This window comes from Anser brachyrhynchus, assembly GCF_964034855.1.
Source record: "Anser brachyrhynchus genome assembly, contig: SCAFFOLD_261, whole genome shotgun sequence".
NCBI classification, from domain to species: domain Eukaryota; kingdom Metazoa; phylum Chordata; class Aves; order Anseriformes; family Anatidae; genus Anser; species Anser brachyrhynchus.
The window spans coordinates 112688-136867 of NW_027663787.1; the positions used below are offsets into that span (position 1 = coordinate 112688).

The following is a 24180-nucleotide window of genomic DNA, read 5'->3' on the forward strand; positions in this document are numbered from 1 at the left end:
GATGGCCCCGCATAGCAAGGAGGCCATCAGAGGTGGCAAAAGAGGTGCGTGATCCACATCGGCATCATTCTGGGGGGCTCGGTCCTTGTAGGAAAGCAGTTATGGGGTCAGTGGGGTCTCTGGAAAGAGATCTGTTTTGAGCCAGGGGTTGGCTCAGTCCAGCCCAAACCCTTTGGCTCCTCCATCGCTAGACTCCAGTCCTTCAATTTCTCTTCTGTTGCCACGCAGACAACAGCAGGCGCCATTCTTCAGGGTTTGAAAGGCCTAAAAAAGCTCTTTGGCCATAGAGGAGAGGGTTTCTTTGCAGCTGGGTGCTGCTTTTGAAGCGTTTTTTGGAAGAGCAAGGCTTTTTTTGGGTGGGCCTGTCAGAGTTTAGGGGCAAAACCCTGCTGATGGCCAGGGTCTGGTGATGGGGTAAATATGAGGGAAAAAATGAGGGAAATGGGTGCCCTGAGCTCGGTGTCAGGACCTGAAGTCATCCATGGGATGTGTGTGTGAGGGTAAAGAAGGCTAAAAAAATAAAAAAACTGTAATCTTGTCTCTGTTTTTTTGCAGATATCCATCTTTCTTCCTGACACAATGGCCTCAGGAGGGAGGTGGAGGAAAACACGATGGAGTCACAAAAGGCTGATGAGTTTTCTTGACGAGGCTCGCTCGTTAGGATGGGGGCGAAGGCTGTTTTCCAGCCAGGTCCGAAGTCTCCGAAAGCATCGCAGCATCCCTTGGGAAGCAGGGCCCAAGGCAGCGGTGGGGGCCCTGACACCCACAGGCCTGTACCACCACCCTGAGGCTCTGTCCTCAGGCCAGCATGGGGCAGGTTGGCCTCGTTTCGGAGGAGAAATGGGCCGTGTCCCCCCCCGGCAGGGTGAGTTGCCTCATTTTTGGCACTAAAACCCCCAATTTTGGGGGCCTAATGCCTCTTTTTGGGTGCTGAAACCCCCAGTTTTGAGGGCCTAATGTCTCACATGAGAGGCTTGATCCCCCAGTTTTGGGGGCCTAATGCCTCATTTTGGGGGCTAAAATCCCCAGTTTTGGGGGCCGAATGACTTATTTTTGAGGCTAAAACTCCCAGTTTTGGGGGCCTAATGCCCATTTTGGGGGCTAAAACCCCCAGTTTTGGGGGCCTAATGCCTCCTTTTGGGTGCTAAAACCCCCAGTTTTGGGGGCCTAATGCCTCATTTTGGGGCCAAAATCCCCAGTTTTGGGGGCCTAATGCCTCATTTTTGAGGCTAAAACCCCCAGTTTTGGGGGCCTAATGCCTCATTTTGGGGGCTAAAATCCCCAGTTTTGGGGGCCTAATGCCTCATTTTCGGGCAAAATCCCCAGTTTTGGGGGCCTAATGCCTCATTTTTGGGGCCAAAATCCCCAGTTTTGGGGGCCTAATGCCTCTTTTTGGGTGCTCAAACCCCCAGTTTTGAGGGCCTAATGTCTCACATGAGAGGCTTGATCCCCCAGTTTTGGGGGCCTAATGCCTCATTTTGGCGGCTAAAATCCCCAGTTTTGGGGGCCTAATGCCTCATTTTCGGGCAAAATCCCCAGTTTTGGGGGCCTAATGCCTCTTTTTGGGTGCTGAAACCCCCAGTTTTGAGGGCCTAATGCCTCATTTTTGAGGCTAAAACCCCCAGTTTTGGGGGCCTAATGCCCATTTGGGGGGCTAAAACCCCCAGTTTTGGGGGCCTAATGCCTCAATTTCGGGCCAAAATCCCCAGTTTTGGGGGCCTAATGCCTCATTTTCGGGGCTAAAACCCCCAGTTTTGGGGGCCTAATGCCTCATTTTGGGGGCTCAGCCCTGTATTTTTAAGGCCCGGAGGCTCCGTTTGGGATCTTGTCATTTTTCGGATAAAACCTCCCATTTTAGGCTCCAGAGCCTCATTCGTATGGCTGAAAGCTGCATTACTGAGTCCAGAGCCTCCCTTCTAAGCTGCAAACGGCATTTTTCATGTCCGGATCCTCAATTTTAGGGCCCAAAGCCTCATTTTGGGGGTTGAAACCTCCATTCTTAGGCCCAAACATTCATTTAGGGGCCTAAAGACTCACTTTTAGCATTCAAAGCCCCATTTTCAGGCTCCAAACCCTCACTGTCGGTGACGAAAGCCTTGTTTTACAGCTCCCGGCTTCATATTTAGGATCCGGTGCCTAATTCTTGGCGACAAAACCCCATTTGGAGGGACTAAAACCTACATTTCCAGTGTCAAAAGCCTCATTTTTGGGGCCCAAACCCTCTCTTTAGAGGCCAGAGCCGCATTTGAAGAATGAAGCCTTCAATACAGGCCACCAATCGTTATTTTAGGGCCCAACCCTAAGCCAGAGGCGGAGAGTAGGAGGAGGAGCGGGGAAATTTCCTCCCTGTGAGGGAGAAAAGCTGATGACAACGGAAAGAAAGCTCCCCCGGCCTCGAGGCCCCACAGCGCTGTCATTTCCCGTGATCAGCGTGTTATCAGCAGCGAGCTCAGAGGCCAGCCTCCCTGAGGAATCCGCCTACAACATCTTCAGGCTGCAGCCACCAGGAGACGAGGCGGAAGAACTGTTAAAAACGAGGCCCGAGACCTTCTGGAGGGTGCTGCAAGAACCTCAGAAGAAGATGTTATCGATGCACAGCACCAAGAGCACCCACCCGCTGCCACCCGTGCCCAGACCACCAACGTCAGCCCGACCCGAAGCACCGAAAACCAGGCCGGGGTTCTCCATTTTGTGGCCCTGGCCACACTAAAACCCGGGCTTTGATCGCCCGGAATAGCAAGGAGGCCATCAGAGGTGGCAAAAGAGGTGCGTGATCCACATCGGCATCATTCTGGGGGGCTCGGTCCTTGTAGGAAAGCAGTTATGGGGTCAGTGGGGTCTCTGGAAAGAGATCTGTTTTGAGCCAGGGGTTGGCTCAGTCCAGCCCAAACCCTTTGGCTCCTCCATCGCTAGACTCCAGTCCTTCAATTTCTCTTCTGTTGCCACGCAGACAACAGCAGGCGCCATTCTTCAGGGTTTGAAAGGCCTAAAAAAGCTCTTTGGCCATAGAGGAGAGGGTTTCTTTGCAGCTGGGTGCTGCTTTTGAAGCGTTTTTTGGAAGAGCAAGGCTTTTTTTGGGTGGGCCTGTCAGAGTTTAGGGGCAAAACCCTGCTGATGGCCAGGGTCTGGTGATGGGGTAAATATGAGGGAAAAAATGAGGGAAATGGGTGCCCTGAGCTCGGTGTCAGGACCTGAAGTCATCCATGGGATGTGTGTGTGAGGGTAAAGAAGGCTAAAAATATAAAAAAACTGTAATCTTGTCTCTGTTTTTTTGCAGATATCCATCTTTCTTCCTGACACAATGGCCTCAGGAAGGAGGTGGAGGAAAACACGATGGAGTCACAAAAGGCTGATGAGTTTTCTTGACGAGGCTCGCTCGTTAGGATGGGGGCGAAGGCTGTTTTCCAGCCAGGTCCGAAGTCTCCGAAAGCATCGCAGCATCCCTTGGGAAGCAGGGCCCAAGGCAGCGGTGGGGGCCCTGACACCCACATGCCTGTACCACCACCCTGAGGCTCTGTCCTCAGGCCAGCATGGGGCAGGTTGGCCTCGTTTCGGAGGAGAAATGGGCCGTGTCCCCCCCCGGCAGGGTGAGTTGCCTCATTTTTGGCACTAAAACCCCCAATTTTGGGGGCCTAATGCCTCTTTTTGGGTGCTGAAACCCCCAGTTTTGAGGGCCTAATGTCTCACATGAGAGGCTTGAACCCCCAGTTTTGGGGGCCTAATGCCTCAATTTCGGGCCAAAATCCCCAGTTTTGGGGGCCTAATGCCTCTTTTTGGGTGCTGAAACCCCCAGTTTTGGGGGCCTAATGCCTCCTTTTGGGGGCTCAGCCCCGTAGTTTTAGGGCCCGGAGGCTCCGTTTGGGATCTTGTCATTTTTCGGATAAAACCTCCCATTTTAGGCTCCAAAGCCTCATTCGTATGGCTGAAAGCTGCATTACTGAGTCCAGAGCCTCCCTTCTAAGCTGCAAACGGCATTTTTCATGTCCGGATCCTCAATTTTAGGGCCCAAAGCCTCATTTTGGGGGTTGAAACCTCCATTCTTAGGCCCAAACGTTCCTTATTGGGCCTAAAGACTCACTTTTAGCATTCAAAGCCCCATTTTCAGGCTCCAAACCCTCACTGTCGGTGACGAAAGCCTTGTTTTACAGCTCCCAGCTTCATATTTAGGATCCGGTGCCTAATTCTTGGCGACAAAACCCCATTTGGAGGGACTAAAACCTACATTTCCAGTGTCAAAAGCCTCATTTTTGGGGCCCAAACCCTCTCTTTAGAGGCCAGAGCCGCATTTGAAGAATGAAGCCTTCAATACAGGCCACCAATCGTTATTTTAGGGCCCAACCCTAAGCCAGAGGTGGAGAGTAGGAGGAGGAGCGGGGAAATTTCCTCCCTGTGAGGGAGAAAAGCTGATGACAACGGAAAGAAAGCTCCCCCGGCCTCGAGGCCCCACAGCGCTGTCATTTCCCGTGATCAGCGTGTTATCAGCAGCGAGCTCAGAGGCCAGCCTCCCTGAGGAATCCGCCTACAACATCTTCAGGCTGCAGCCACCAGGAGACGAGGCGGAAGAACTGTTAAAAACGAGGCCCGAGACCTTCTGGAGGGTGCTGCAAGAACCTCAGAAGAAGATGTTATCGATGCACAGCACCAAGAGCACCCACCCGCTGCCACCCGTGCCCAGACCACCAACGTCAGCCCGACCCGAAGCACCGAAAACCAGGCCGGGGTTCTCCATTTTGTGGCCCTGGCCACACTAAAACCCGGGCTTTGATGGCCCCGCATAGCAAGGAGGCCATCAGAGGTGGCAAAAGAGGTGCGTGATCCACATCGGCATCATTCTGGGGGGCTCGGTCCTTGTAGGAAAGCAGTTATGGGGTCAGTGGGTTCTCTGGAAAGAGATCTGTTTTGAGCCAGGGGTTGGCTCAGTCCAGCCCAAACCCTTTGGCTCCTCCATCGCTAGACTCCAGTCCTTCAATTTCTCTTCTGTTGCCACGCAGACAACAGCAGGCGCCATTCTTCAGGGTTTGAAAGGCCTAAAAAAGCTCTTTGGCCATAGAGGAGAGGGTTTCTTTGCAGCTGGGTGCTGCTTTTGAAGCGTTTTTTGGAAGAGCAAGGCTTTTTTTGGGTGGGCCTGTCAGAGTTTAGGGGCAAAACCCTGCTGATGGCCAGGGTCTGGTGATGGGGTAAATATGAGGGAAAAAATGAGGGAAATGGGTGCCCTGAGCTCGGTGTCAGGACCTGAAGTCATCCATGGGATGTGTGTGTGAGGGTAAAGAAGGCTAAAAAAATAAAAAAACTGTAATCTTGTCTCTGTTTTTTTGCAGATATCCATCTTTCTTCCTGACACAATGGCCTCAGGAGGGAGGTGGAGGAAAACACGATGGAGTCACAAAAGGCTGATGAGTTTTCTTGACGAGGCTCGCTCGTTAGGATGGGGGCGAAGGCTGTTTTCCAGCCAGGTCCGAAGTCTCCGAAAGCATCGCAGCATCCCTTGGGAAGCAGGGCCCAAGGCAGCGGTGGGGGCCCTGACACCCACATGCCTGTACCACCACCCTGAGGCTCTGTCCTCAGGCCAGCATGGGGCAGGTTGGCCTCGTTTCGGAGGAGAAATGGGCCGTGTCCCCCCCCGGCAGGGTGAGTTGCCTCATTTTTGGCACTAAAATCCCCAATTTTGGGGGCCTAATGCCTCTTTTTGGGTGCTGAAACCCCCAGTTTTGAGGGCCTAATGTCTCACATGAGAGGCTTGATCCCCCAGTTTTGGGGGCCTAATGCCTCATTTTGGGGGCTAAAATCCCCAGTTTTGGGGGCCTAATGCGTCATGTTCGGCAAAATCCCCAGTTTTGGGGGCATAATGCCTTATTTTTGAGGCTAAAACCCCCAGTTTTGGGGGCCTAATGCCCATTTGGGGGGCTAAAACCCCCAGTTTTGGGAGCCTAATGCCTCATTTTGGGGCCCAAACCCCCAGATTTGGGGCCCTAATGCCTCATTTTCGGGGTAAAACCACAGGTTTTGGGGGCCTAATGCCTCTTTTTGGGTGCTCAAACCCCCAGTTTTGAGGGCCTAATGTCTCACATGAGAGGCTTGATCTGGGGGCCTAATGCCTCATTTTGGGGGCTAAAATCCCCAGTTTTGGGGGCCTAATGCCTCATTTTCGCCCAAATCCCCAGTTTTGGGGGCCTAATGCCTCATTTTGGGGGCTAAAACCCACAGTTTTGGGGCCTAATGCCCATTTTTGGGGCTAAAACCCCCAGTTTTGGGGGCCTAATGCCTCATTTTTGGTGCTAAAACCCCCAGTTTTGGGGGCCTAATGCCTCCTTTTGGGGGCTCAGCCCCGTAGTTTTAGGGCCCGGAGGCTCCGTTTGGGATCTTGTCATTTTTCGGATAAAACCTCCCATTTTAGGCTCCAAAGCCTCATTCGTATGGCTGAAAGCTGCATTACTGAGTCCAGAGCCTCCCTTTTAAGCTGCAAACGGCATTTTTCATGTCCGGATCCTCAATTTTAGGGCCCAAAGCCTCATTCTGGGGGTTGAAACCTCCATTCTTAGGCCCAAACATTCATTTAGGGGCCTAAAGACTCACTTTTAGCATTCAAAGCCCCATTTTCAGGCTCCAAACCATCACTGTCGGTGACGAAAGCCTTGTTTGACAGCTCCCGGCTTCATATTTAGGATCCGGTGCCTATTTCTTGGCTACAAACCCCCATTTTGAGGGACTAAAACCTACATTTCCAGTGTCAAAAGCCTCATTTTTGGGGCCCAAACCCTCTCTTTAGAGGCCAGAGCCGCATTTGAAGAATGAAGCCTTCAATACAGGCCACCAATCGTTATTTTAGGGCCCAACCCTAAGCCAGAGGCGGAGAGTAGGAGGAGGAGCGGGGAAATTTCCTCCCTGTGAGGGAGAAAAGCTGAGGACAACGGAAAGAAAGCTCCCCCGGCCTCGAGGCCCCACAGCGCTGTCATTTCCCGTGATCAGCGTGTTATCAGCAGCGAGCTCAGAGGCCAGCCTCCCTGAGGAATCCGCCTACAAGATCTTCAGGCTGCAGCCACCAGGAGACGAGGCGGAAGAACTGTTAAAAACGAGGCCCGAGACCTTCTGGAGGGTGCTGCAAGAACCTCAGAAGAAGATGTTATCGATGCACAGCATTTGACATGCAAGAAGCAGCCCAGCAGGGTGAAACGGAGAAGGGACGGGATGCAGAGCTCGTGCCTCATGCCCAACATCACCTCCAAAGGTACGGGCACCCCCGGCACCGCGGGAGCGTGGCTGACCCACGTTTGGGGCTTTCTGTGGGGGGGACCCGGCTCTGCGGGGGGTCTCTTTTTGGGGTCGGAGATGCGACGGCTCTTTTCATACTGCGGGTCTTGGGGTGATGGAAGGGTGGTAGCCACGGGAAGCGGTGCGTGACCTGCTTTTCTTTGCCTTGCAGAGCGAATATCTGTCTGGGATGCAGTGTCCGTCTATAGCCAAGAACACCTCCAGCTGCGCCAGGTGGGTTGGCAGCCACGTCCCCCTCGTTCCCCTCTTCAGAAGTGGGAAACTCACCCCAAAAGTCCCTACCGAGGGACCCGCACGTATCGCACAAATGCAATGTTGCTTGTGGTAGGTGGTGTGGTCTCTGAGGGCTGATCCCAGTCGCTGGAAGCCCCTGGATCCCCTCAGCCTGGCTCCCAAGAGCGGGAAGGGCACAGCAGGACCCAAAGCACCGTCCCTGGATGGGACCACCTGCAGCTGATCCTTAAGCTTCGTCCCTTCTGTTCTCTTCCGCTTGCAGGGTGTCCGAATTCCTGCCCTCGGCTCCTTCGACGTTGTCCCCAGACGGGTCAAGGACGGGCATGAGAGTGTGATTTTCCTGATGGCCACATTCCGCCTGGCCAGGAACCTCGTCGTCACCCACAACCTCGCAGACGACAAGGATTACCTGCCAGGTAAGAGGGTGCGTGAATCCCTTGCCGCACGGGTGATCCCCTCCCTGGATCTCAGATGCTTCTCAGAAGCAAAGCGTCCCCTGCACGGAGCAGGTCCCAAAGCAAAGCCTTTCTGTCTGATGACTGCAAGGAGCAGCACCTGGGAAACACGCGGGGAAGGGCTGCTGGTGACTGACTGCATCTGTCTCGTGTCGTTTTCCAGGCCATAAGGAGCTGGAGCCCCTCAAAGTGGCTGAGGTGGCCGCCAACGCCTGCATGTCCCAGCAGAGATTGGAGAACTGCATGCGAGGCACCACGTCCCTCATCTCTCGCTGCCTGGGGAAGGGGGAGAACATCGCCCTCGTCCTGAAGGACGTGGGGGTGCCCTCGGCCCACCAAGACCTCTTGGGTTGCAGCTCTCGGCCAACCTCTTCCTCTTGGGGTGGCCAACCAAGCCGAGCCCTGGGCTCCTCCACCACCAAGTGCCTTGGCCAGGCAGAGGACATTTGCCATCTCCATGCTCCTCCATTGCAGATCCCCCACCTAATGGACATGGTGGGATCTGATGGGGCAGACGGAGGAATTCAGACAACGTCTGCTTCCCATCGAGGCCTGGACCTCTTTGCTGGGTGAGCCCATTTCCCAGAACGGTCCTTGGGGACAGGGCCTTTATGGCCCTGTGAAAAGGGGTGATTGTGGCGTGCCCTGAGTCACGCTGATGTCTTCTTTTGCCAGGTTTGAAATGGAGATCCTGCATAAAACACCGTCCCAGGAGCATCAGAAGGCCCGGAGCAAGGAGAAGAAGAAAGAAGGGGCTTTGCCTCTTCTCGGCCAAGCTGGGAGACCAAAGCGGCTGCTGGCTCCTCTCCAGAGCACAGGGACCCACCTGGTGAGAAAACGCATTGCCTTGCACCACAGCCTCTTGTCTCTGGGCCTCCAAAATGGAGCCCCCGTGTGCGAGGTGCCTGAGGTGCCCGGCCCTGGGTGCTGCAGGAGGACAGGGATCAAGACACCCCCTAAAATTGGCTGTAGCCAGCTCCTCTCTGCCAGAACTTGGCCCCCAAAAAACAGCTCCTGGCCTAGAAATGAGCTGGGCAAGGGCTGGTGCCAAGGAGGAACGAGGCCCCTGGAGACGGAGGCTGCGAGGGGGGCACAGCAGCCTCTGGGAGCAGCCTCAGCACCCTGCACGTCCCCGGGGATGGGAGCATCGCAGAACCGTTCTTCTGACACCTCTCCTTCCCCATTCTAGGCGAAGGTCCTGGACTTCCTTCCCTTGCCCCCACGGAGCTGACAGAACAAGCAGCCCAGCAGGGTGAAAGGGAGAAGCCGGGGGAGGCTCCCTGCAGGTGAGGCTGGAGGCTCCGGACGGGGGGGATGAGGCCACCAGGAGCCCCCCCGATTTCAGGGCTGCAGCATCAAGTGCTGCATGGGGGTACAGGATGCGGCCCCAAAACCATCGTGGCTTCTTTGTTCTTTTGTCAGGCTGCCGGTGATCCCGGGGCTGCCTCCTCGCAAGGAGAGAAAATCAGCGCCCAAAGGCAAGGCGGGACGAGCAAAGACAGACGGAGCCTTGAGGCAGAGAGCAGGAGGAGGAGCGGGGAAATTTCCTCCCTGTGAGGGAGAAAAGCTGATGACAACGGAAGGAAAGATCCCCCGGCCTCGAGGCCCCACAGCGCTGTCGTTTCCTGTGATCAGCGTGTTATCAGCAGCGAGCTCAGAGGCCAGCCTCCCTGAGGAATCCGCCTACAACATCTTCAGGCTGCAGCCACCAGGAGACGAGGCAGAACAACTGTTAAAAACGAGGCCTGAGACCTTCTGGACGGTGCTGAAAGATCCTCAGAAGAAGATGTTATCGATGCACAGCACCAAGAGCACCCACCCGCTGCCACCCGTGCCCAGACCACCAACGTCAGCCCGACCCGAAGCACCGAAAACCAGGCCGGGGTTCTCCATTTTGTGGCCCTGGCCACACTAAAACCCGGGCTTTGATTGACCAGAATAGCAAGGAGGCCATCAGACGTGGAATAAAGAGGTGCGTGATCCACATCGGCATCATTCTGGGGGGCTCGGTCCTTGTAGGAAAGCAGTTACGGGGTCAGTGGGGTCTCTGGGAAGAGATCTGAGTTTTGAGCCAGGGGTTGGCTCAGTCCAGCCCAAAACCTTTGGCTCCTCCATCGCTAGGAGGAGCCATCCTGACCTCGGTGTCAGGACCTGAAGTCATCCATGGGATGTGTGTGTGAGGGTAAAGAAGGCTAAAAAAATTAAAAAACTGTAATCTTGTCTCTGTTTTTTTGCAGATATCCATCTTTCTTCCTGACACAATGGCCTCAGGAAGGAGGTGGAGGAAAACACGATGGAGTCACAAAAGGCTGTTGTGTGGTTTTTTACGAGGCTCGCTCGTTAGGATGGGGGCGAAGGCTGTTTTCCAGCCAGGTCCGAAGTCTCCGAAAGCATTGCAGCATCCCTTGGGAAGCAGGGCCCAAGGCAGCGGTGGGGGCCCTGACACCCACATGCCTGTACCACCACCCTGAGGCTCTGTCCTCAGGCCACCATGGGGCAGGTCGGCCTCGTTTCGGAGGAGAAATGGGCACATATGGGGCCAAATGGCTAACAAACACTGTCCTGGGGCCACCAGCCCTTTTGGGGGCCCTCCCACAGCCTGGGACATTGAGCTTCAACCACCAAAATGGGTGGGCTGCAACGCAGGGCCTCCGCTGAGGCTGCTCCCAACATGCTGGGATGTCAATCGGGAACCCACGGGTTTTTAGAGTGATTTCTTGACACGAGGAGGACCCCTTTGGGTGCCAGGGGACCCCTTTGATCAACCCCAGGGCAATTTCAACCCAGGTCGACATTTTTGGCTCTGCAAGCTGAGCGCATAATTGGATGATCCCATAATTGAACCCCATGATCCCGATGATCCCATTGGATGATCCCGTAATTGAACCCGATCCCAAGCCCTGCTGAAACTGGGCCCTTGTAAATTTGGAGTCACCGAGGTTGGTTGGAGTCACCTCCTCCTGCCAATCCCCAGCTTGGCCGAATTCACGAGCTCGGAACAAGTCCGACATAAAAACGGAAAACCAACTGATTATAACTAATATATTTTAATAGTGCAAAGTATTTTAAAGGAGGAGAAGGGAAAAATTTGGGCACATGAGGAGGTTTGGCTCAGCTTCGCCGCCAGGGACGGCTGCAGGCTTTTAGCTCCATTGCAACGTGTAGTCTTTGCCTAATTCAAGTGCGAGCTGGGTGGTTAAAAGGACCTTTAGAAAGCAAAAGAAATTAACAAATAAAATCAAATCAGCGAGTTAATCGGATCTGAAGACATCTTGCTTTTTTGCTGCTCATATAGCTCACATTACCGAAAATTTGCCTAAATGCCATAAATGTCTTCATTCCACATCATGAGGTTCTCATCCCCTCCCCTTCTTTTGATAGTGAGATGTCAGGTTTTTTTTGGTTTTGTTTTTTTAACATAAAAACTTGGAGTATTGTGACTGTGTTTAAGAATTTCTTCTTTCTCCATCCAGGGCAGAATGGCAAAAAAGGAGGGTTCACTTTTCTTAATTCATCATTTTTGATTATATAAGCTGTTTATATATATAATGTAATATTGGTTGATCATGTTATATGAATTATAATGTGTTTAATTATAAACATTCAACATTATATAAACAATGTTATGTAAAATACGTAACAAAGCAACCTAGTATTTTTATTTTATATCCTTTTTTGACATAATAATTCTATATAATTTGTATTTTACCTGTATAATATTCACTATTGTATAAATAATGTTACGTAAACTATGTAACAAAACAACCTAATGTTTTTATGTTATAAGATTTTTGATCTAATATTTCTGTATATTCAGCATCTTGTGATGTAATCATTCCTTTTTCCGCCATCAGGCAGAAAAGGAATGAGAACTGACATACGCCGCGTCCCCTAAATTCAATTCGCCGTCAACCCTAAACGGCCTCTTTACCTGCGTCGTGGTGTTGTAGGACACCGAGTGGGCGGATGGGATTTCTATGCCGTTCTCCAAAACCGTCAGCTGCGTCACGGCCGTGGCCAGCCCCAAAGTTTTCACAGTGGTAAATTTCAAATTGTTCGGGTCAGCGTAGCCCCGGTGCAAAACCTTTATCTCTAAGGTGTTCTGAAAGGGAGAAGGAGAAGGAAATCAGCATTTTTTTTTTTTTTCTCACGTTTAAAGAATCTTTTCATGGTCACAATGTCGTAGAAACAGGCTAAAATAGCTGTGCTATTTTAAGTTTCTTTTTAGTAAAAATTGGTGATGTTAATTGCATTATAGCAGCACCAGGACGCAAAACGCTTCTCAGCTCCTTCGGGTATAGCAGGAGAATTTGTGGGTGTATATATATGTGTGTATAATATTTAAGTAAATATATATTACATTAGGAATATTATAATAGTAATATATATATAAATAAATGTGTGTATATATATAATATACATATAATACACATATATACATACATATATATATACACATATATATAAAATACATATATGTTATATATTTGGGGAATAACCCCCCAAAGAAAAATAAATTGCTCCTATTTATACTGATGCAGGCTATAGAGATGTAGAGGCTATAGAAGGTATATAAATCTATACAGCTTTATCATAAATAAATATATTATATAGACAGAAATGAATATATATATAATATAAAAATAAATATAAATATTTATGGAAAATAGCCCCCCAAAGTAAATTAAGTTGCTCCAACTTATACTGGTGCAGGTACAAAATGACCTTATCCTTCCTGGACGTGCTATTGCAGCCTTGCAAGCCCAAGCAAACGTTCCTTAAAAATCAACAATTAGAGCTCTACACCGGTTGTCACGACACTAAATAAGAGCTAGCACAAAGATATCAAAACATTAAAAGTCCCAAATGTAATGTTCGTTAAACGTAAAGCAGCAACCAGGCTGGGCACTGCAGCCCAGGGAGTTTTTGTTACAAACCTGACGAGCAGTAAATGAGGTCAGCAGATAGACACCATCCTCATACGCATCTGTTAAAAGACCAAAATAAAGTGAAATATAGTCAATTTATTTTTTAAATTTAATAGAAATCTTGTGCTGTATGTGCTATATACTTGCGTATGCGTCGTGCAGCCTGCTACGTGCTGGTATGCTAAAACCCACAATTTTGTGCATTAATTGGGATAATCCCGTTTGCTAGCTTTTAAGCTAATACGTGGCAGACTTCTAAATCTCTCTTATCTGAAGATAATTTGAATTTATTAATATTAAGGAAAATGAGTTAAAGCTTCCCACTTCATCTACGGTTGTGCTTCCTATAGGGTGGAGAACAAATCCCTCTTCTGTATGTTCCCTTAGGTCCAAGGCACAATTTAATTTCTGCAAAATTCAAATTCTCTAAATAACAACATTATGCTTATAATTTAGCATCATTTTACCATTTTTATTGTTTTACATGTTATCATTTTAATCATTTTCCTGTATTTTTTTTCTGCTCCATCCCTTTGAAGACAGCCTTGTTTTGCAATTGTTGCACAATATCCCCAAAATGAAAATTCAGTGTTCATGTTCACAGTCCACAGAAATAAAGAAAAACAATATTTGCACATTGTGGGTGCTGACTTTGGGGGATTTTTTTGTGTAAATGAGCATCTTTGCACTTACCAATGCGCACTCCGTCGTCCCAATAAAGCTGACCTTCTGCAAGCTGACTGTCATTCAAAGCAACAATAAGTGACAACGGGTTTTTTCGGCTATGAAAAAAAAAGACATTTTTCTTCGGTAATCCCATTTTATATTTATATTTTATTTTATATCTCATAAGAGGTATCAAAGTTAAAGTTTATATTATAGACATTGCATGCAATTTAGCTGCCACCAGCCTTCTCTGCTCCGTAGCATTGCATTTAGGAAGCCCAAAAAAGAAGAAAATTGCCCTAAAATTGATGTCCTGAGCAATGCTGGTATTGAATCAAGACAGGGACGCTTCCAAGCACGTTGCTCATCACAAAGGAAAATTTTGCTTTTCCCACTTAAAAATGTGACAGCAAAAAAAAAGCTGCCCCAATTTAATTATTTATTTGCCGTGCTACTAAATATTTCCCTTAAAAAGCCAAAATTGGAGAGGTGACCCTTTGTATTTTACCTGTAAGCGGTGGTGTTAGCAGGGCTCTGCTGCACAAGGACGTGCCCGCCACGGATGTGGAGGTTGATGTGATCAATAGGAGCGGGTAAATTTCTGAATTCTCCCCTAAAGCCAATATACTCGTCCTAGTGACGGAGAAAAACAGAAAACAGAGAAGCAAACACACCAAAAAACAAAGAAACAACCCCCTCCAAAATAAAGAAACACCAAAACCTCAATAAAACTCCTTATAATAAATAATATAATAAAACTCCGTACCTGGCTCAGCCTTGGGACAGCCACGGGGGGGGGGGGGGGGGGAAGGGGGAGGGGACACCGGGAGGCTGCGAGTCTTGGGGGGGGAGTGGAGGGGGGGCTCATGTGGGTCCTATGGGGGGGGCACGAGGGTCCCATGGGGGAGGGGGGTCACATCTGGGTGTCATGGGGGGGGCACCCAGACACCTGGGGGGACACCTGGAACCCGTTGGGGGGGGTCCTTTTGGGGGGGGGGGGGGGGCATTTTGGTGGTCTGTTGCCTCATTTTTGGCACTAAAACCCCCAATTTTGGGGGCCTAATGCCTCTTTTTGGGTGCTCAAACCCCCAGTTTTGAGGGCCTAACGTCTCACATGAGAGGTTTGAACCCCCAGTTTTGGGGGCCTATTGCCTCCTTTTGGGTGCTAAAACCCCCAGTTTTGGGGGCCTAATGCCTCATTTTGGGGGCTCAGCCCTGTATTTTTAAGGCCCGGAGGCTCCGTTTGGGATCTTGTCATTTTTCGGATAAAACCTCCCATTTTAGGCTCCAAAGCCTCATTCGTATGGCTGAAAGCTGCATTACTGAGTCCAGAGCCTCCCTTTTAAGCTGCAAACGGCATTTTTCATGTCCGGATCCTCAATTTTAGGGCCCAAAGCCTCATTTTGGGGGTTGAAACCTCCATTCTTAGGCCCAAACGTTCCTTATTGGGCCTAAAGACTCACTTTTAGCATTCAAAGCCCCATTTCCAGGCTCCAAACCCTCACTGTCGGTGACGAAAGCCTTGTTTTACAGCTCCCGGCTTCATATTTAGGATCCAGTGCCTAATTCTTGGCTACAAACCCCCATTTGGAGGGACTAAAACCTACATTTCCAGTGTCAAAAGCCTCATTTTGGGGGCCCAAACCCTCTCTTTAGAGGCCAGAGCCGCATTTGAAGAATGAAGCCTTCAATACAGGCCACCAATCGTGATTTTAGGGCCCAACCCCTCAACTTTATAGGACCCAAAGCCTCATTTTTAGGATCCAAAGCCTCATTACAGAGCCCAAAGCTTCATTTTTCGGATCCAAAGCCTTATTTTCATAGTCCACAGCCTCATTTGGAGAACCTAAAGCTTCATTTTACGCCCCAAAGTCTCAGTTTTGGGGTGCAAACCATCGTTTCCATGCCCCAAACCTCAGTCTGGGGTGCTAAATGTGGTAGGCACGGCCATAAAATGTCTTCTGTTTTGGGAGCTTTTTGTCCCTTACGACTCACGTCACTGTGGTGGTGGTGACCATGTCGGTAGTGGTCACGGTGGTGGTGGCCACATTGGTGGTCCTGTCAGTGGTCATATTGGTGATCATGGTGGTGGCCATGTTGGTGGTTATATTGGTGGTCATGGTGGTGGTCATGTTGGTGGCGGTCACGGTGATGGTGGTCATGGTGACGGTGGTCATGGTGGCAGTCATGATGTTAGTGGTGGCCACGTGGCCATGTCACAATGGAGCGGTGGCCGTGTCACAATGGAGCGGTGGCCGTGTCACAATGGAGCAGTGGCCGTGTCACTCCCCGGCAGGGTATAAAAGGGGCGGCTGGGAGCTGGGGCCTTCACTCTGGAGACGCATCCGGAGAGTGAAGGCAAGGATGAGCCGACGCGTGACGTTTGCCGACGAGGCGCAACCCTACGTGAGGCGGACCCGGGTCCGCTTCTGGGACGGGATGCGGAGCTCGTGCCTCATGCCCAACATCACCTCCAAAGGTACGGGCACCCCCGGCACCGCGGGAGCGTGGCTGACCCACGTTTGGGGCTTTCTGTGGGGGGGACCCGGCTCTGCGGGGGGTCTCTTTTTGGGGTCGGAGATGCGACGGCTCTTTTCATACTGCGGGTCTTGGGGTGATGGAAGGGTGGTAGCCACGGGAAGCGGTGCATGACCTGATTTTCTTTGCCTTGCAGAGCGAATATCTGTCTGGGATGCAGTGTCCGTCTATATCCAAGAACATCTCCAGCTGCGCCAGGTGGGTTGGCAGCCACGTCCCCCTCGTTCCCCTCTTCAAAAGCAGGAAACTCGCCCCAGAAGTCCCTACCGAGGGACCAATAGGTATTGCACAAGTGCGATGTTGCTTGTGGTAGGTGGTGTGGTCTCTGAGGGCTGATCCCAGTCGCTGGAAGCCCCTGGATCCCCTCAGCCTGGCTCCCAAGAGCGGGAAGGGCACAGCAGGACCCAAACCACCGTCCCTGGATGAGGCCACCTCCAGCTGATCCTTAACCATTGGCCCTTCTGTTCTCTTCCACTTGCAGGGTGTCCGAATTCCTGCCCTTGGCTCCTTCGACATTGTCCCCAGATGGGTCAAGGACGGGAACGAGACTGTGATTTTCCTGATGCCCACGTTCCGCCTGGCCAGGAATCTTGTCATCACCCACAACCTCACGGACGACAAGGAGTACCTGCCAGGTAAGACGTCGGGTTAATCCCTTGCTGCCTGGATGATCCCCTCCCTGGATTTCAGATGCTTCCCAAAAAAAAAGCAAAGCGTCCCCTGCACGGAGCAGGTCCCAAAGCAAAGCCTTTCTGGCTGATGACTGCAAGGAGCAGCACCTGGGAAACACGCGGGGAAAGGCTGCTGGTGACTGACTCCATCCGTCTCATGTCGTTTTCCAGGCCATAAGGAGCTGGAGCCCCTCAAAGTGGCTGAGGTGGCCGCCAACGCCTGCATGTCGCAGCAGAAAGTGGAGAACTGCATTCGAGGCACTACATCCCTCATCTCTCGCTGCCTGGGGAAGGGGGAAAACATCGCCCTCGTCCTGAAAGACGTAGGGGTGCTCCTCATCGAAGGCACGAGAGTGCAAATGAAATTTTATTACGAATTCCTGGAGAAGCTGTCCGGGAAGGAGAACCTTCAGAAGGCCGTTTTCAAGGTGAGGGTTTTGTTTTCCCCATGGCCTGGGCAGCCTCACAAGGGTGCAGTAGCAATGCTTGCCCTCGGCCCACCAAGACCACTTGGGTTGGAGCTCTTGGCCAACCTCTTGGGGTGGCCAACCAACCCGAGCCCTGGGCTCCTCCACCACCAAGTGCCTTGGCCAGGCAGAGTTCATTTGCCATCTCCATGCTCCTCCATTGCAGATCCCCCACCTAATGGACATGGTGGTGTCGCGGGTGGCACCCTTGGCCTCGCTGACCTTCACTGGACATGTCATCGTCTTTCCTGAGTGAGTATATTTGTGGCCGTGGCCGCTGCTCCGGTTTGGTAGCGTTTTCTCCTTGTGCCCATGGGTGCCCAGCCAGTGAGGTGGATCTGATGGGGCAGACGGAGGAATTCAGACAACGTCTGCTTCCCATCGAGGCCTGGACCTCTTTGCTGGGCGAGCCCATTACCAGAACGGTCCTTGGGGACAGGGCCTTTATGGCCCTGTGAAAAGGGGTGATTGTGGCGTGCCCTGGGTCACGCTGATGTCTTCTTTTGCCAGGTTTGAAATGGAGAGCATGCGCAAAACACCACCCCAGGAGCATCACAAAGCCTGGAGCAAGGAGAAGAAGAAAGAAGGGGCTTTGCCTCTTCTCAGCCAAGTTGGGAGAGACAAAGCAGCTGCTGGCTCCTCTCTTCACCCAGCCCAGCAGGGTGAAAGGGAGAAGCCGGGGGAGGCTCCCTGCAGGTGAGGCTGGAGGCTCCGGACGGGGGGGATGAGGCCACCAGGAGCCCCCCCGATTTCAGGGCTGCAGCATCAAGTGCTGCATGGGGGTACAGGATGCGGCCCCAAAACCATCGTGGCTTCTTTGTTCTTTTGTCAGGCTGCCGGTGATCCCGGGGCTGCCTCCTCGCAAGGAGCAAAAATCAGCGCCCAAAGGCAAGGCGGGACGCGGAAAGACAGATGGAGACTTGAGGCGGAGAGCAGGAGGAGGAGCGGGGAAATTTCCTCCCTGTGAGGGAGAAAATCTTACAAGGGAAAGAAAGCTCCCCCGGCCTCGAGGCCCCACAGCGCTGTCATTTCCTGTGATCAGCGTGTTATCAGCAGCGAGCTCAGAGGCCAGCCTCCCTGAGGAATCCGCCTACAACATCTTCAGGCTGCAGCCACCAGGAGACGAGGCAGAACAACTGTTAAAAACGAGGCCTGAGACCTTCTGGACGGTGCTGAAAGATCCTCAGAAGAAGATGTTATCGATGCACAGCACCAAGAGCACCCACCCGCTGCCACCCGTGCCCAGACCACCAACGTCAGCCCGACCCGAAGCACCGAAAACCAGGCCGGGGTTCTCCATTTTGTGGCCCTGGCCACAATAAAACCCGGGCTTTGATTGACCAGAATAGCAAGGAGGCCATCAGACGTGGAATAAAGAGGTGCGTGATCCACATCGGCATCATTCTGGGGGGCTCGGTCCTTGTAGGAAAGCAGTTACGGGGTCAGTGGGGTCTCTGGAAAGAGATCTGTTTTGAGCCAGGGGTTGGCTCAGTCCAGCCCAAACCCTTTGGCTCCTCCATCGCTAGGAGGAGCCATCCTGACCTCGGTGTCAGGACCTGAAGTCATCCATGGGATGTGTGTGTGAGGGTAAAGAAGGCTAAAAAAATTAAAAAACTGTAATCTTGTCTCTGTTTTTTTGCAGATATCCATCTTTCTTCCTGACACAATGGCCTCAGGAAGGAGGTGGAGGAAAACACGATGGAGTCACAAAAGGCTGTTGTGTGGTTTTTTACGAGGCTCGCTCGTTAGGATGGGGGCGAAGGTTGTTTTCCAGCCAGGTCCGAAGTCTCCGAAAGCATCGCAGCATCCCTGGGGAAGCAGGGCCCAAGGCAGCGGTGGGGGCCCTGACACCCACATGCCTGTACCACCACCCTGAGGCTCTGTCCTCAGGCCACCATGGGGCAGGTCGGCCTCGTTTCGGAGGAGAAATGGGCACATATGGGGCCAAATGGCTAACAAACACTGTCCTGGGGCCACCAGCCCTTTTGGGGCCCTCCCACAGCCTGGGACATTGAGCTTCAACCACCAAAATGGGTGGGCTGCAACGCAGGGCCTCCGCTGAGGCTGCTCCCAACATGCTGGGATGTCAATCGGGAACCCACGGGTTTTTAGAGTGATTTCTTGACACGAGGAGGACCCCTTTGGGTGCCAGGGGACCCCTTTGATCAACCCCAGGGCAATTTCAACCCAGGTCGACATTTTTGGCTCTGCAAGCTGAGCGCATAATTGGATGATCCCATAATTGAACCCCATGATCCCGATGATCCCATTGGATGATCCCGTAATTGAACCCGATCCCAAGCCCTGCTGAAACTGGGCCCTTGTAAATTTGGAGTCACCGAGGTTGGTTGGAGTCACCTCCTCCTGCCAATCCCCAGCTTGGCCGAATTCACGAGCTCGGAACAAGTCCGACATAAAAACGGAAAACCAACTGATTATAACTAATATATTTTAATAGTGCAAAGTATTTTAAAGGAGGAGAAGGGAAAAATTTGGGCACATGAGGAGGTTTGGCTCAGCTTCGCCGCCAGGGACGGCTGCAGGCTTTTAGCTCCATTGCAACGTGTAGTCTTTGCCTAATTCAAGTGCGAGCTGGGTGGTTAAAAGGACCTTTAGAAAGCAAAAGAAATTAACAAATAAAATCAAATCAGCGAGTTAATCGGATCTGAAGACATCTTGCTTTTTTGCTGCTCATATAGCTCACATTACCGAAAATTTGCCTAAATGCCATAAATGTCTTCATTCCACATCATGAGGTTCTCATCCCCTCCCCTTCTTTTGATAGTGAGATGTCAGGTTTTTTTTGGTTTTGTTTTTTTAACATAAAAACTTGGAGTATTGTGACTGTGTTTAAGAATTTCTTCTTTCTCCATCCAGGGCAGAATGGCAAAAAAGGAGGGTTCACTTTGCTTAATTCATCATTTTTGATTATATAAGCTGTTTATATATATAATGTAATATTGGTTGATCATGTTATATGAATTATAATGTGTTTAATTATAAACATTCAACATTATATAAACAATGTTATGTAAAATACGTAACAAAGCAACCTAGTATTTTTATTTTATATCCTTTTTTGACATAATAATTCTATATAATTTGTATTTTACCTGTATAATATTCACTATTGTATAAATAATGTTACGTAAACTATGTAACAAAACAACCTAATGTTTTTATGTTATAAGATTTTTGATCTAATATTTCTGTATATTCAGCATCTTGTGATGTAATCATTCCTTTTTCCGCCATCAGGCAGAAAAGGAATGAGAACTGACATACGCCGCGTCCCCTAAATTCAATTCGCCGTCAACCCTAAACGGCCTCTTTACCTGCGTCGTGGTGTTGTAGGACACCGAGTGGGCGGATGGGATTTCTATGCCGTTCTCCAAAACCGTCAGCTGCGTCACGGCCGTGGCCAGCCCCAAAGTTTTCACAGTGGTAAATTTCAAATTGTTCGGGTCAGCGTAGCCCCGGTGCAAAACCTTTATCTCTAAGGTGTTCTGAAAGGGAGAAGGAGAAGGAAATCAGCATTTTTTTTTTTTTTCTCACGTTTAAAGAATCTTTTCATGGTCACAATGTCGTAGAAACAGGCTAAAATAGCTGTGCTATTTTAAGTTTCTTTTTAGTAAAAATTGGTGATGTTAATTGCATTATAGCAGCACCAGGACGCAAAACGCTTCTCAGCTCCTTCGGGTATAGCAGGAGAATTTGTGGGTGTATATATATGTGTGTATAATATTTAAGTAAATATATATTACATTAGGAATATTATAATAGTAATATATATATAAATAAATGTGTGTATATATATAATATACATATAATACACATATATACATACATATATATATACACATATATATAAAATACATATATGTTATATATTTGGGGAATAACCCCCCAAAGAAAAATAAATTGCTCCTATTTATACTGATGCAGGCTATAGAGATGTAGAGGCTATAGAAGGTATATAAATCTATACAGCTTTATCATAAATAAATATATTATATAGACAGAAATGAATATATATATAATATAAAAATAAATATAAATATTTATGGAAAATAGCCCCCCAAAGTAAATTAAGTTGCTCCAACTTATACTGGTGCAGGTACAAAATGACCTTATCCTTCCTGGACGTGCTATTGCAGCCTTGCAAGCCCAAGCAAACGTTCCTTAAAAATCAACAATTAGAGCTCTACACCGGTTGTCACGACACTAAATAAGAGCTAGCACAAAGATATCAAAACATTAAAAGTCCCAAATGTAATGTTCGTTAAACGTAAAGCAGCAACCAGGCTGGGCACTGCAGCCCAGGGAGTTTTTGTTACAAACCTGACGAGCAGTAAATGAGGTCAGCAGATAGACACCATCCTCATACGCATCTGTTAAAAGACCAAAATAAAGTGAAATATAGTCAATTTATTTTTTAAATTTAATAGAAATCTTGTGCTGTATGTGCTATATACTTGCGTATGCGTCGTGCAGCCTGCTACGTGCTGGTATGCTAAAACCCACAATTTTGTGCATTAATTGGGATAATCCCGTTTGCTAGCTTTTAAGCTAATACGTGGCAGACTTCTAAATCTCTCTTATCTGAAGATAATTTGAATTTATTAATATTAAGGAAAATGAGTTAAAGCTTCCCACTTCATCTACGGTTGTGCTTCCTATAGGGTGGAGAACAAATCCCTCTTCTGTATGTTCCCTTAGGTCCAAGGCACAATTTAATTTCTGCAAAATTCAAATTCTCTAAATAACAACATTATGCTTATAATTTAGCATCATTTTACCATTTTTATTGTTTTACATGTTATCATTTTAATCATTTTCCTGTATTTTTTTTCTGCTCCATCCCTTTGAAGACAGCCTTGTTTTGCAATTGTTGCACAATATCCCCAAAATGAAAATTCAGTGTTCATGTTCACAGTCCACAGAAATAAAGAAAAACAATATTTGCACATTGTGGGTGCTGACTTTGGGGGATTTTTTTGTGTAAATGAGCATCTTTGCACTTACCAATGCGCACTCCGTCGTCCCAATAAAGCTGACCTTCTGCAAGCTGACTGTCATTCAAAGCAACAATAAGTGACAACGGGTTTTTTCGGCTATGAAAAAAAAAGACATTTTTCTTCGGTAATCCCATTTTATATTTATATTTTGTTTTATATCTCATAAGAGGTATCAAAGTTAAAGTTTATATTATAGACATTGCATGCAATTTAGCTGCCACCAGCCTTCTCTGCTCCGTAGCATTGCATTTAGGAAGCCCAAAAAAGAAGAAAATTGCCCTAAAATTGATGTCCTGAGCAATGCTGGTATTGAATCAAGACAGGGACGCTTCCAAGCACGTTGCTCATCACAAAGGAAAATTTTGCTTTTCCCACTTAAAAATGTGACAGCAAAAAAAAAGCTGCCCCAATTTAATTATTTATTTGCCGTGCTACTAAATATTTCCCTTAAAAAGCCAAAATTGGAGAGGTGACCCTTTGTATTTTACCTGTAAGCGGTGGTGTTAGCAGGGCTCTGCTGCACAAGGACGTGCCCGCCACGGATGTGGAGGTTGATGTGATCAATAGGAGCGGGTAAATTTCTGAATTCTCCCCTAAAGCCAATATACTCGTCCTAGTGACGGAGAAAAACAGAAAACAGAGAAGCAAACACACCAAAAAACAAAGAAACAACCCCCTCCAAAATAAAGAAACACCAAAACCTCAATAAAACTCCTTATAATAAATAATATAATAAAACTCCGTACCTGGCTCAGCCTTGGGACAGCCACGGGGGGGGGGGGGGGGGAAGGGGGAGGGGACACCGGGAGGCTGCGAGTCTTGGGGGGGGAGTGGAGGGGGGGCTCATGTGGGTCCTATGGGGGGGGCACGAGGGTCCCATGGGGGAGGGGGGTCACATCTGGGTGTCATGGGGGGGGCACCCAGACACCTGGGGGGACACCTGGAACCCGTTGGGGGGGGTCCTTTTGGGGGGGGGGGGGCATTTTGGTGGTCTGTTGCCTCATTTTTGGCACTAAAACCCCCAATTTTGGGGGCCTAATGCCTCTTTTTGGGTGCTCAAACCCCCAGTTTTGAGGGCCTAACGTCTCACATGAGAGGTTTGAACCCCCAGTTTTGGGGGCCTATTGCCTCCTTTTGGGTGCTAAAACCCCCAGTTTTGGGGGCCTAACGCCTCATTTTGGGGGCTCAGCCCTGTATTTTTAAGGCCCGGAGGCTCCGTTTGGGATCTTGTCATTTTTAGGATAAAACCTCCCATTTTAGGCTCCAAAGCCTCATTCGTATGGCTGAAAGCTGCGTTACTGAGTCCAGAGCCTCCCTTTTAAGCTGCAAACGGCATTTTTCATGTCCGGATCCTCAATTTTAGGGCCCAAAGCCCCATTCTGGGGGTTGAAACCTCCATTCTTAGGCCCAAACGTTCATTTAGGGGCCTAAAGACTCACTTTTAGCATTAAAAGCCCCATTTCCAGGCTCCAAACCCTCACTGTCGGTGACGAAAGCCTTGTTTTACAGCTCCCAGCTTCATATTTAGGATCCGGTGCCTAATTCTTGGCTACAAAACCCCATTTGGAGGGACTAAAACCTACATTTCCAGTGTCAAAAGCCTCATTTTGGGGGCCCAAACCCTCTCTTTAGAGGCCAGAGCCGCATTTGAAGAATGAAGCCTTCAATACAGGCCACCAATCGTTATTTTAGGGCCCAACCCCTCAACTTTATAGGACCCAAAGCCTCATTTTTAGGATCCAAAGCCTCATTACAGAGCCCAAAGCTTCATTTTTCGGATCCAAAGCCTTATTTTCATAGTCCACAGCCTCATTTGGAGAACCTAAAGCTTCATTTTACGCCCCAAAGTCTCAGTTTTGGGGTGCAAACCATCGTTTCCATGCCCCAAACCTCAGTCTGGGGTGCTAAATGTGGTAGGCACGGCCATAAAATGT

General features: G+C 49.5%; 4 protein-coding genes across 5 annotated transcripts; 3 read left to right on the forward strand and 1 right to left on the reverse strand.

The window, feature by feature from the left end:
• The first annotated feature begins 7123 nt into the window (after positions 1-7123).
• LOC308186817 (uncharacterized protein) lies at positions 7124-9545 on the forward strand. Of its 2 annotated transcripts, XR_013944321.1 has the most exons (3): positions 7124-7919; positions 8122-8787; positions 9148-9545. XR_013944321.1 is itself a non-coding variant. In XM_080608988.1 (2 exons), exons 1-2 carry the CDS (start codon positions 7847-7849, stop codon positions 8529-8531), a joined length of 483 nt encoding a protein of 160 aa, XP_080465114.1. In that variant the 5' UTR covers positions 7124-7846; the 3' UTR covers positions 8532-9545. The 2 variants fall into 2 exon arrangements, 1 of the variants encoding a protein (XP_080465114.1); XM_080608988.1 differs by having other exon boundaries at positions 8122-9545.
• Positions 9546-10989: 1444 nt separating this feature from the next.
• Positions 10990-23589, reverse strand: LOC308186812 (sucrase-isomaltase, intestinal-like; the record flags this gene model as incomplete). The annotated part of the gene is made up of 10 exons (XM_080608983.1): positions 10990-11164; positions 11890-12060; positions 12896-12945; positions 13580-13668; positions 14061-14185; positions 20564-20734; positions 21570-21619; positions 22254-22342; positions 22735-22859; positions 23578-23589. 10 exons carry the CDS (start codon positions 23587-23589, stop codon positions 11102-11104), a joined length of 945 nt encoding a protein of 314 aa, XP_080465109.1. The 3' UTR covers positions 10990-11101.
• Positions 15569-16744, forward strand: LOC308186816 (uncharacterized protein; the record flags this gene model as incomplete). Its single annotated transcript, XM_080608987.1, has 2 exons — positions 15569-16031; positions 16227-16744. The coding sequence occupies 2 exons, from the start codon at positions 15569-15571 to the stop codon at positions 16424-16426; spliced, it is 663 nt and encodes a 220-aa protein (XP_080465113.1). The 3' UTR covers positions 16427-16744.
• Positions 16873-18368, forward strand: LOC308186818 (coiled-coil domain-containing protein 81-like). Its single transcript, XM_080608989.1, has 3 exons — positions 16873-17189; positions 17395-17480; positions 17739-18368. The coding sequence occupies exons 1-3, from the start codon at positions 16986-16988 to the stop codon at positions 17926-17928; spliced, it is 480 nt and encodes a 159-aa protein (XP_080465115.1). The 5' UTR covers positions 16873-16985; the 3' UTR covers positions 17929-18368.
• Positions 23590-24180: the final 591 nt, after the last annotated feature.

Bases quoted from the DNA above. Each gene is read 5' to 3' on its own strand.
- LOC308186817 (XM_080608988.1), top strand. From the start codon at position 7,847: ATGGCCACATTCCGCCTGGCCAGGAACCTCGTCGTCACCCACAACCTC. The intron at 7,920-8,121 runs GTAAGAGGGTGC...GTCGTTTTCCAG, and splicing joins CGACAAGGATTACCTGCCAG to GCCATAAGGAGCTGGAGCCC.
- LOC308186818 (XM_080608989.1), top strand. From the start codon at position 16,986: ATGTCGCAGCAGAAAGTGGAGAACTGCATTCGAGGCACTACATCCCTC. The intron at 17,190-17,394 runs GTGAGGGTTTTG...CCTCCATTGCAG, and splicing joins TTCAGAAGGCCGTTTTCAAG to ATCCCCCACCTAATGGACAT. The intron at 17,481-17,738 runs GTGAGTATATTT...TTCTTTTGCCAG, and splicing joins CATGTCATCGTCTTTCCTGA to GTTTGAAATGGAGAGCATGC.